Genomic DNA, 12,872 nt, shown 5'->3' with positions numbered 1-12,872 from the left:
ATAAAGTCTTTACATGTATGCTTATTTAGTTGAAATAGTGAAAATGATAGATCTTATTTTTTTGGTAAGTTTTCTTACTTAATTTTGTACTTCCTGGCTTTTACAACATTGCAATTACCCAATGCAATTTTTCTTTTGTTAACCTTACAACGACAATATCAATCAATCAATAATGACAGTTTATATTTCATTTGAGGATCAAGCTGCATGTGGTACTCTATTCACTTAGTCTACCTAGATGTGTGCAATAAACAAATTGAACAAATACAATTTAAATTAATACTTGCCATACAATATCGAACTTGACTGTTTAATACTTAATTTATGGAATCAGAACTAGAACACACTGAACTGAATTTTTAAATGTGGCTCGATCATCCATCAAACTTTGATACGCCTTTTAGATTGATATAATTACAGTTTTGAGGGGGAAAGGCATTAAAAACATAGCAGTAAAGCTGAATTCTTGCATCCACAGTTGAGCTACAGGATGGCTTAAATTAACCAAGTAGCAGTAGCTCATGTACAGTATGCTGCATGCATGCATACATGCAGGTCTTCTCAATGCACGGGAGACAAAGTTGATTCTTATGGCTATACAGTTGTTGGGTTGCAGGTTAGTGTTCTAAAGGCCTATAATGTTATATAGAGGTACAATTATTTCATTTTTGAGGAAATGTTTGGTCTTGTATAAGAAAGATAATGGACCCAGTGACTGAAATTAGTGATCATTTTTGTAATTCATACATTTATTTTTTTGGCTGCAACTTGTGAAAGTGTAATGCAGTTAATATGAAAAACTGGCTCCTGCCTCCCCACTGGGGAGTGTGACATCACATTATAGAACCTGCAATCCAGCAATACCAACTAAAATAATTACACATGCACCATTAAGTTTTCAGCTTCTAGAGACAAAGTGGTGCTGGTTCTACCTCACCAAACCATCCTGTGAAATATCTGACAGAAACAGCTAAAGGCTTCATTTTGTTCTTGGATTGCTGATCAGTGTCTACAATTAAATCTTGCATGGAACATTGATTTCATCTACTATGTTGTCCAGTGGCATGTCAGCTTATAGAATTCTTCATATTGCAATGTTTACTCCCATCGTTCTATATGTGGTTGGCGACTGTCCTTGTCCAATGTGCCTCCATTTCCAGAAACATTCTTTCTTTGCCCGATAGAGAGGTCGTCTGAAAATGTGAATTGAAATGTTATAAAAAAAAAAACACACACTAAGACATGAATTACTTTAAAAGGGAAGTCTGTCATCAATATACTCATCAAATGCATCACCGTGTGATCCGATACATACAGTGGACATGAAGAATGGTTTGCATGCATTTTCTCCACCTCTTTCTCCACCTCTGACTCTGCATGGACAAGAAAAGTCTGTTACAACTCAGCATACATTTTTGCGTGCAAGATGTGTTAGCATCATTCTAATTTACATTTAAAATATAGTCCTCAATAAGGCAAAAAACTGTTTTCAATGAGAAGAAATATAAACCACTTGGGGAAATAGTAATATAAACAAAATGATAGGTGTCAACAAATGCATTTATTGGTCAACACTAAAAACGATTCTCCCACTTACTGGTGTAAAATACAATACTCCTATGCTACATTTGTTAGAATTTTAATGCGAGTTGAGCAATATTGTGATGTGCTCACCTACAGGTACTTATGACAGTTCAAATGAGTGGCCAGTCCTGTCTTGCACACACCTCAAGCTGGAAAATCCAGAAAACCACTCATACACGGGCTTTTTTCATCCACTGGACTTTGGTTCATGGTTAGCCACTTCTCTCAGGCAACACAGTCTGCATTCTGAAAAGATTGTGTTCCATACTGCCAGGCCAGTCTGAAAATATAATAATGCATATTCCACAGTCAATCCATAATCATCTGAGAATTCTAATGGTAACTGGTGCATTATTTCCCTGTAATCGCACAGTTCGTCTGAAAATCATCTTCTATATCACTCCACTGCAGCAATTTCCACAGTAATGATTAAAAATTAAGCTACTATTGTTGTGGAAGTCGCTTTAGATAAATCATCTGAAAAAACTGACTCTGCGTTGTGCAGTAAACCTGTGTAATACACAGCTTCTTGTTGTTTAATCCTTACTTATTCTACATTTGCTAAACTAGCACTATAGCCTAGCATTATAAACTAGCTATGTAATCTACGTATTATATTTGCCACACAAAATAATCAAGCCAAAACTTAACATGCTCACCTTATGTCCTCTTGAAAAATCTGGACCTGTGCCTGCTCACAGCCTCCTGCTTGTCTGGCCTCTCATACTGGGCACAGAGTGGTTCAGGCACAGGTACTTTGTCTGTGTGCTCCTGGTATGGGAGAGGATCCTCAACCACACTTTCAAACAGCAGGGCCATTAGTTGGTCAATGTAGACTGTAAACAAAGCACAAAACATTTGTCTTTGTAAAAGCATTGGTTGTGTTGTTTTTAATGTGACATACCTGAGGTAGCTCTGGTCTTCAAGGCTCGCACGGTGTAGTCGCCACGTTTGTACTTTGGGTACACTATCGCATACCGCAGTACACCTTCAAGTGTTGTAGCATGTGACCTTGTAGCATTTTCATTGTAGTGCAGGGCAGCAATTTGCAACCTACAACATTTTTAGGTACAGATTCACACAACATTTTTTTTTTTTAAATGTATGTATGTATTACCTTGCTAACATTCCTCTGAAGGAGAAGCCTGCACTTTTGGGGGAGAACCTAATTATCAGGCTGTGGAAGGCCTCAAGGGTTGACGTGTGGTACACCGGGCTGATTTTCTCCACATCCTTCACAAAGCGTGGAGCCAACACAATGTCACTGAGCCTCTCACATGCTGCTGTGCCTACAGAGTAAATTACCATGACATAATTGTAAAGCAGTTTTTGTTTCGAATGACAATGCCAACCTTACATTTTTGAAATGTACATAAAATACAATGAGTAAAGGGCCAGTATTACTGATAACAAATGCAAAACTTACTTGGTTTGAGCCACACTCTTGACCCTTCCCCAACCAGAGGCCCGTGTAGGCACCGAGGGAACAGGGCATTGTCGTGCGTGTGCACATTCTGCATGTGGTTGGCCACAGACGTCCACTTAGCGACAGCCTCTTGTCCCGAGGAGGAAGTCGAAGCTGCCCAATAGAGGTGATTTACCACGCTTTTTCTCCACTGGCCAGCGTCCTGGGTGCTCTTTCTCTTTGCGAGCTCATCAATTTTTTTCCCAATTCCTAGAGTTTAAAATACATATTTACTAAATGCAGAATAACCATAATATTACACAGCATTCCCCAAATGCATACCCTTTCCCATGTGCCATGGGTCAAAGTAGTGCCTGATTTCCTTCTTTTCCTCCCTTAAAAACTTCTGAACGCCGGTGTGTCGGTCCGTCACAATGGCCTCCACATTGACACCCCTCTCTTCCAGCATGGTCAGACTACGCACAAAGCCCTCCTTCTCCATGCGCACGCTGTTTCCAACCTCATTGCTCTAATAAGACAAAAAAATAAATTAGGTGCTGAAATGCACAGAGTGATCCCAAATTACATATTGAAACATTCCTTGAATTCCATTACCTGGACTAGCTGGATGTCAATGACTTTGTTATTACTGAGATTCATCATCGTGTAACTGCCATATTTGGCCGAATGTCCTACACGAATGCAAGTTGTACGTTAGCTGACTTTTACTTCTGATAAATGTTAATGAAATGTATTTACCAGGTGAATCTGCCCGCATGTCCCCACCCAGTGACACAGAGCCGCTTTCAAGAGCCTCCCTGATGAGGTCCTCCTGCTCCAGCTTCCACTGCCAGTTGACCGTAGGGATGAGGAGCTTTGCCTGATGCCTGTAGAAGCACTGCTCTGACAGTCCCTGAATATTGAAGGCCCTCAAGAACTATAAAAGGAAAAAATAGGTTATCAACTGATAATAGATGGAAACAAAATCCAAACAAAATAATTTGTGCTGTACCTTTGAAATCTGGCTAAAGGATGAGCCGGTGAACAGCACAGCAGCACACAGCTGTAGGTTTCCAGCTGGGATGTTGTTCACCATGGGCTGACTGGACCACTGATTGGAGAACTCACAGCGAGGACACTGTTGAGTGACCCGAAGCAGTGTGCCGATTGTGATGGTGTCCACAGCACAACGACCAGTGCAGACAGGACAGCGCCTGAACAGCTCCAGCAGTTGGTCCTCGTGAACAATATATTTTTTGTCCTTGTGTGGAGGGACTTCAGTGGGAATGCTATATAAAATAAAGGATATTTCATCCCTCAAAAAACCAGGACGCTGTATATATTTTTTCTATTAAAAAGCTAGATTTCCTTTTTACCTTGAACAGTTCACAGTGCTGGCACTGTCATCGATGTGGAAGCTGGGGTCAGACGCTGACACCTCACACCTTCTCCTTTTTAAAGGTGTAGAGGCTGCTCTGGGACTGTCAGGAAGAGGGATTTCCATCAGGTCCTCAGTACCACAACCGACGCTTGTGTAAGCGGTCCGGGCTTGAGTAGCTGTACAAAACACAAACAAAATAAACAAACATGTTAAAAATGGCCGTAATTATCATTTACACAAAACAGAGTGTTTTTAGAAATAAAATGACTGTATAAACAATAAAAAGAGATTTCACCTTTGCTTCGCCTGCTCGGCTTCACATTGGCCTGGACACTTGCATGCCTTACAATGACTGGATCAGTCTGGCAGCCAAATTCTCTGGTCACTGGCTGAAAACGTAAAAATACATATTATTTTTAAAATGTACACTACAGAAGAAGGGTAATGTGTTACATTTCCTTAGTGCATTTAATTGTTGTCTAATGCAGATTAGTGAACGTAAGCCAACATATGGATCCCAGCACCTGAGCACCCAATAACCATACGGTCCACCTGGAGTGGTCAGCCCTCTCGCCCCTCACTGACCACGATCACATATCACACGAGCGCGCGCGGAGCCACGGGCACCTGCCCGGTCAGTTTAGCCACACATTAAATGATAGCTATCCGTTAGCTTTATAGGTTAGCTTGTAGATGCACTCACGTTTTGCGCAGCTGCTGTCAAATATGAAAGCTACTGTCATCGCGAAAATGTAGACTAGTTTGGTGCTCAGTCTCAAGCACAATTACGCGCGGTCTCAGCGTAACTTTGTTGTGCAGACTGATGCATTAGCCACTCCCGCTAGCTACAAAAGGCTATAAAAGTTCACATGTCATAATATACAGCGGTGTAACTGTCAGCTCACCGTCTCATGCGGTTCATTGCTCTCTGTTTGAGCGGGGTTAGAGAGTTGCCAGGCAGCTGATGGATGCAGACTGCTGTTTCTCTGCCCAAGTCAAGTGAACGAGTGCGGGGCGCACCGCTTGGAGCACACGCAGCCACAAGCCTCACCCAGTGCATAGTTTATTTACACGCCAGATCCCGCATTGTTTGAGACACTACTACAATCTATTTCAACGTGCACTATCGAAATTCTACTTACATGACATTAGTAGCAGTTTTAGGTTGTTATTCTCACTCACCTCAGATTGGCGCCTGAAATCGTCCTGCTGGCGGGGCAGCAGTGTCGGTGGGCTCAGTCGTGGAAGAGCAAGGGTGGGGACTGCCTCATTCTTCAAACGAAGAACCTTACTGTAGCCCAGCTCAAACTCCAAGGAGTTGGCGAAGGAATCGCAAGCAAAATGTTGGTTGCAAACTCCAGCACGAGGCGGGAGTTCGCAGTTTTCCCCCAGGCCAATTGCGCGCAGCCACTGGCGCCTAATTTCTAAGTCCTGAGGAAAGTAATGTAAACCTACAGAACTATGACAACCTACAACACTACACTTTCTCCCCATCCTAACAAACAAGACTACAACACTACACCTAATATTACACAATACAGAACACTAAATACAGCTAACCTAGCTAATTCTTATGCTAAATGCTACTAATCTCTCACTAAGACTAAACTACAACTAAATCTAATAACTATCTAAACTACGACAAGCTAATAAATCTAACTAAAAGCTATGCTAATAAATCTAACTAAAAGCTATGCTAATAAATCTAACTAAAAGCTATGTAATAAATCTAACTAAAAGCTACGCTAATAAATCGCAAACCTGAAAATCGATATAAAGACACTCGCTATTCCAAACTCCAACTCGCTGCGGGGGCGTGTGCGGAGTGGGCTGCTTTTATACTCCACAGAAGAGAGGCCGCTGACGTCGGCGCCCTCCTGCTGACGTAAGCGCCCCGCTCAGAGCTAATCACGAAGGTGACTAACAGTAAAGCATGTAATGCACTCGATAAGGTGCAGATGGCGCCACACAGACGGTTTTGGACACAAAGACAGGATTTCAACAAATATGCACTAAATAATTAAAATAGTGACAGATACATGTAGACAACACTATAAGATACCCATTTATACAACTTAGCTAGAAAAAAAAGTTGATTTTGGGGTTAGTTGTTCTTTAAGGACACATGTGCGATACACATGATCCATAGTTAAAAACAGAGAATATGGAAATGCATTAAAATACTGCAAATAATTACAGCAACATTGACAGTAAAAAATATAAGCCCCATCAGTTCTCTAACTGTCGGTCACAAACAGGCCTGAGACTCCATATTATTTACATGAGGTGAATCTCTTTTTTTTACTGTAAAAAATAGCACAATGGCAGGGCAAACAGACAACTGGTCCTCCATCCAAGTAATAGCCAAGAGTAAACAATGTCCCCTGTACAATAGGGGGAGGGGAAAGAAAAACAAAATGTACATTCCCCTTCAATTTACATACAACGCTTTTTCTTTATTACACATAAGACAAGGGACATTGACAAGACAAACAATTTAGACAAATAACACAAAAGACTAAACACACAAACAAACAAAAACATGAGGTGAATCTCACTGAGCTGATCTCAGACACAGAGTCTGGTAAATGGCTTTAGGAGACTGTCCGAATCGACACATTCATGTATGTATTTATTATATGACAGGGTCATTGAACATGAAAACAGTAAAAAACAGTTTGAAGCTGATGCTTTTTGCTGGTGCTCATGATCAGCTCCAGTCCCTGGTTGGGCCTTCGTTTCTACACTAAATTTAAATGACATTTGTTGTACATTTTGCATTTCTTTAAAAGGCTCACAGACAGAAACTGGACCTGACTCCTGAAAGGTCACTGATGCCCTGAACCAAAATGGGATTAATTACAAAAAAACAAATTGTCTAAGTCTGTAATTTCACATTTAGAAGCTCAGCAAGTGTTTGGCTGATTGGAAACCTCTTGAAGCTTAAACATGTGCAGATAGGTAATCTACAGTCTATCTTAAGTTATATTATAGCAAACAATAAAAAGGTGCTAAATCATAAATGACTTAATAGAGGGTTTGAGGGTTTGAGCACCCGCATGATCCTGGTAGGGTCTCCCAGGGCAAATGAGTTTGGTCTGGTCTAAGATGTACAAGCTCGGTATTCCTCTGTCCACGGGCCTGAACCACTTTGTTCTTTATCACTCGCCTCTTTCACGCAGGTAGCGCCAGGCTCTTCTGTTTCCTCTTCGTCCTCGCCCAAAACGTCCACGTGTTTCTCCCCAGGACTTTGTTGCCATGTGCGTGTCCTTGTAATCCTTCAGCGAGGTATTTTACTGCCGCGAGCGGGGCCTCAAAACTATCCATGTTGTCTCCCGTTTTCCACACCGGTGTTAGGACGTAAACATTGGCTGTTTCTCAATTGCGAGGATCCGTCCTCCGTTTGGCCCCTTCGTTGACGTCCTCAGTGGCGGCTCCTCCAAAACGGAGCAGAGTGTCCTCCCTCCGCCGCCTCTGAGCTCAAATGGAATGGCCTCCGGAGCGAGCGGCTGCGTCAGGTCACGTGTCAAATCATATAATCAAATGTCAATCTATGCTTACTAAAACAACTGTTTTATGAATAACAGAGGCCAGGAAACTGTTTATGTGGAACAAAACTTTTTTAAAGTGAGTTCAAACTAATAAAGTTTTGCGAGAAAAGAAAAAAGAAACTATGTTGCAGTGCATCATGGGTAATTTCAGCTCTCCGAGGCAGTGGAGGATCCACTGCTGTATCCTTCGTAAATGAGCCAAACGGAGGAGTGGAGCTGCGAGGGGGCGAGTGGTCCAGGTGAAATGGAACCACTTGGCGGCGCTGTGATGACGCGAATGACGTCCGAAGTGGTCGAGACGCCGAGGATCCTGGCAACTGGGAAACAGCCATTGGATTCTCGCTTCCCGATTCCGCCAAAATAACCCCACCCACTAAAAATCCAGCCAATCACAGCCAGAGTTCTCGCAGCCCTGCCGAGCAAAGTTCTGCTGGGTCGAAGTGTCAGCGAGAGCTGCCGAACAGGAGCTGCGAGAACCAAAAGATGACGTCATTTTGTTCTCGCAGCTCTGGGTGCGAGAACGTGCGAGAGCGTCTTGTGGAGGATGAATAGGCCTTTAGGGTCAGGACATTAAGGCTGGTTAAGGCCAGACACTGCAGAGGAGCGGGAACACATGTTTGCTGTACATTAATATAAACATGAGGAAATCGTAAAGTTAGGGACAAGAGCAGACATTGTACCCAGAGTGAGAGAAACCGGCCTTTGAAGAGACATGTTCTGTCAAATGGACCGAGATAATTGTGTAGATTCTACCATATGTTGTTATGTTATGTTATTTACCACCACTAAAGCAAGGCAACGTTTAGGTTTGATTAGACATATTCCTCACCAAAAATCTTTGTATCTGATGTCAAATAAACCCACACATTTAAAGTTCTTTTTTCCCTTATTCCCATAAAACTTACAGTCCGTTTTTTTTAAGTCCGCAATTTACAGCAAACGACTGTGTGTGTCTCTGCGTTGATGAACATGAAGAAACAAAAAGAGGCTTAAACCCAGAGCTGCCTTGTTTCGATGATGTTAGCCAATTAGTGAAGGCGATTTGGGCTCTGAAATGGTCATGCTGACATGTGTGTGCTCTCAGCCAGGACAGCGCGGTGGAGGTCGCCTTCATCCCGGGGAAAGGCCTGTTTCCCAGCAGCGCGTCCCTGCACAACGGAGTCCAGCGGGCCGCGGGACGCCTCAAAGTGCACATCCGCTCGCCCGAGGTCAGGAGCGCCTCTACTTTGATCTCAGTCTCTGATGAAAGCCTTCAATGTTACACGGACACTTCCTGACGTGTTGAAAGGAGGTTGTCTTCATTAAAACTCCGACAAGTCCATTCGCACGACGACCTCGGAGTTTGTCACATGACCTTTAAGCAGTGGTCAAAAAGTCTGAAATGCACTTCTTGTGGCTTTAAAGGGATACTTCAGGATTTTTGACATAGGGCCTCATTTCCTAGTTATGTTGTTGCTAATTTATGGACATTTTTTGGGGGGTAATTCATGCAGTTCTTATATTTGAAGAGTTACGAGGCGCTAGGCTAGTGCTAGGCTAGCACATTTCTATGGTATCAGCTAGCCTGCATTAAAAACAGTGTGACCCGCTCCACAGAGCACCTGAGGCAAATCTCTTATAACGCCAGACTAACCATATAAATGTCTGTGGTAATAGAATCATGTTTGGAATATAACTGACCTGCATCACATGAATGATCACATTTTGAGGGACTATTTTCTAGCAGATCACTCCGCCGCCGCGTAGCTTATACAACCACAAAGCTGATGCTGCTCAAATATAAGGTATTTTAAATGCTAAATGGTTAAAATTACTCTATCGAGGCCCTATGTCAAAATCCGGAAATATCCCTTTAAGGTGAAAACATGGATTTCACCTTAAAGCCACACTGCATAGAATTCTACCCAATAAATCAAATCAAATCTCCAATCCAAACAGTACCGGTCTTAACAATATTGGAAAGTTTTGTTTTTGTTCACAGGGATGATTTAATATTTTATTCCTGTCTGATTTACTGAGCTCTGCCAAGAGGAAAAAAAATAATCGAAATTTGAATTGAATCAATAAATAAATAACTTATTAAAAAACTAAATGTGATCCCAAATCCCTCCAAGCAAATCTTCATAACTAATATGTATAAGAATTAAACCTGGGTCTATCCATTATTTAGAAATTGTTAATTTAGGCAAAAATAAAACATGTACACTGGGAATTCAAAAGCATTAAAGGTCATTGAACAGTAACAACGGGCATTACATTACAAACTATTCTTTTGCTCCATATAATTGTCAAAAATACAAAATATATGGTTAAAAAATCATCCTTTGGCAGGATTCACAATTTGCTTTAAATATCCCAATTTTCTATAATTCCTCTGTTTACTGGAATTTATTTAAAAAAGCATTTATTTTTTTATTGTCCATGTTGTGTTTTTGAATGTGACCTCCCTGTAGTACTTGTTACCACAAAGTCAATCTCAGATACAAAGTAAATGTTTAAATGTGGCTGTTTCAGATCTGCGCCGAGGAGCCGTCTCAGGTGTCCTCCCCGTCCCCTGACATCTGTCCCCCGGATATTCACATCTCAGGTACTGCCTCTGTCCACACTCACATCAGTGTCATCATCCTGCATCAGGACCACAGAGTGACCCTCTGCGGCGCCTTTCCCGCCACATAATCTCCATTTATTTGTTTTTAGTCTTGGGGGTAGCCGGAGCGCCCCTACACAGTCAGGCCCAGGGATTGACCCGGGCCCTACGGTTACTGCCCCACTGCCACCAGCATTACATCTGCGTATAAAAATGATCATTTCACCTTGTTTTTTGGGTTAAAGCTCAACAAGCACACCAGCAATTGAGAAAACTGAGTGCAAAATGAGAAACAGAATATTTTTTTCCCAAGTGTCTCTCGACCCGTGGTTCTTAACTGTCCCGTCAGAACAGCGTGTGCCGGGACGTTTGAACTCCAGAGGTTATGCTTTAACGAGATTCCCCCGGAGACTCGCAGATATGAACAGACGCGCAGACCCCGGCGCCGTGGCCGCGCTGCAGCTCGGCATAATCCTATTGGCCCGGGATTAGCCACAAGGTTATTTCCTAGGTGCCGGGCCACGGCGCTCCGGGGATCTGATTGGTGGAGCTGGTTGCTAACTGTGGCAGATGCCTGCGCTTTGTGTGTCACCTTTCGGCTCCACCACATCTACCGCTGTGTCATTCATGTCCCCGTCAAGTTCACCGGACTTTAGGATGATATGATACAATACCATACCATGTTTGAGTGATTGTTGTTGTACCTCCTGCCTGTCCATAAGGACTCTCTAACTGCTTCCAAAGCTGAGAGCCGACAAAAGAACACAGGTCCTCCATCACGGCTGCTTGATTTGATTCTGCCAAAAGTTCTGGCCCCACTCTAAAGACCAAATGAAATCCCCAGCAGCAGAATCATCTCAACTACTGTACTCTGCTTTGAAATAACTGCACTTTGCACTTCCTTCCTCACTGTCGGCTCCTCAATCGCTTACCAGCTCCTCAAAGACACTTTCTCCCACTGATAAAACATTTGTATGAATTTAAACCTCAGGCTAGTTTTCATGGGGGAAAAGTTTTTGTTTCTTTGTCCCTCTGAAGAAAAGCTAGGAATGAGTTTGGACACAACTAACATTTTAAGCTAGTGGCTTCTTCTTTCATTGTTTGTAATAGAAACAAAACTCTTTAAGGGCTACTGAGGAGTTTCTCTCTTCGTCATCTGTAGCGTTTCCCCAAGGGGCAGGATCAATAGAGGAGGTTTTCTTATGTTAGGGAAAGGGAAACGTGGATCCCCCTCAAAAAAGAAGGCTCACTCTCACTATGGTGTTTGTGAACACTCTCAGTCATCCAGCAGTTTACTATGATATAAAGTACTTACATATATAATGCAGGATGGAAAGTTTAACAGCTACAATTTTAGAGGTCAATGATCAGGTTCATCATTTGTGGATTCTTATTCTTATTAACACCATATAATCAGGAAATGGGGAAACGTCAGCCTCCTCCTCACTCCTGACTTTAGATCAGTGTCTGCTGACCGTCGCCCCCGGTCGGTAATCTCTCGTGCCAAGTGTCCTGGAGAACGCGGATATACATACGTCATCGCAGCTGTCAATCCTGTTAAACAGATGAGCCTGTCTGTGTTTGCTCTAACAGTAACAGAGCTGATCACGGTTGGTCAGGTGACGTCCTGTAGGAGGGGCATAACAGAAACACAAATCATAGAAGAGAAACAAACAAATAAACATTGAAAAATGTGTTTTTCAGGGAAAGGTTTGTGACCCGCTGAAGCCGGTTGGTTGCATTATGTAATTTATTTTGAGGAGCAAAAACTTGATGCATGTGCACATTTGACCTTTCAGTGACCCAGTATGTCACCTTTAGTTTTCATCATGGTGGCCTTTATGACGCTCCAGGTTCAATTGTGTTTAGGGTTTTTGGTATGTGGATGGAATGTGTAGCGTAACCATGGAGATGGTTCCATCAGCTGTAAAACCCTACCAGAAAGGCCTAAAAAACGATTAATCCTGGAGCGTCATGGAGTAACCCAAAGTGCATTGCACCAAGGAACCGCATTCACACTCTCATTCATACACCAATGTACACAGACACTGGGGTCAAGGTGGGTGAAGTGTCTTGCCCAAGGACACAACGACAGTGTGCACATGCAGGAGCTGGGATTCAAACCCCCGACCTTCCATGAGCAATGGAGACAACAGAAGACTACACCAGGGGACCACAAGTTCAACAAATCTAATGAATGAATACTCAGTTAGTAATGTAATATAATGCCCACTTTGTGTCCAGGAGTAAATCCACCCGTGTGTGCGGCGGAGGCAGTAGATGTGGGACAGTACTCATCAAATTAATATGTGGGCCTGGCACTGAGCCCCCCCAGCTCTCATCTGTAATCACAGTTATACCTTT

The 12,872-nt window shown here is 42.7% G+C and overlaps 1 protein-coding gene across 3 annotated transcripts in view; it reads left to right on the top strand.

Moving 5' to 3' along the window:
• The window catches only part of LOC306968705 (syntaxin-binding protein 4), an 83,363-nt gene that overhangs the window by 58,768 nt on the left and 11,723 nt on the right, over window positions 1–12,872 (top strand). For all 3 annotated transcript variants that reach the window (XM_079564184.1, XM_079564183.1, XM_079564182.1), the window contains exons 10-11: window positions 9,006–9,129; window positions 10,436–10,508. In XM_079564184.1, the coding sequence (XP_079420310.1) occupies window positions 9,006–9,129; window positions 10,436–10,508 (197 nt within the window). The remainder of the gene's footprint in view (window positions 1–9,005; window positions 9,130–10,435; window positions 10,509–12,872) is intronic.

This window comes from Gobius niger, assembly GCF_951799975.1.
Source record: "Gobius niger genome assembly, chromosome: 10".
Taxonomy (NCBI): Eukaryota; Metazoa; Chordata; class Actinopteri; order Gobiiformes; family Gobiidae; genus Gobius; species Gobius niger.
This window is presented reverse-complemented; position numbering and strand designations above follow the sequence as displayed.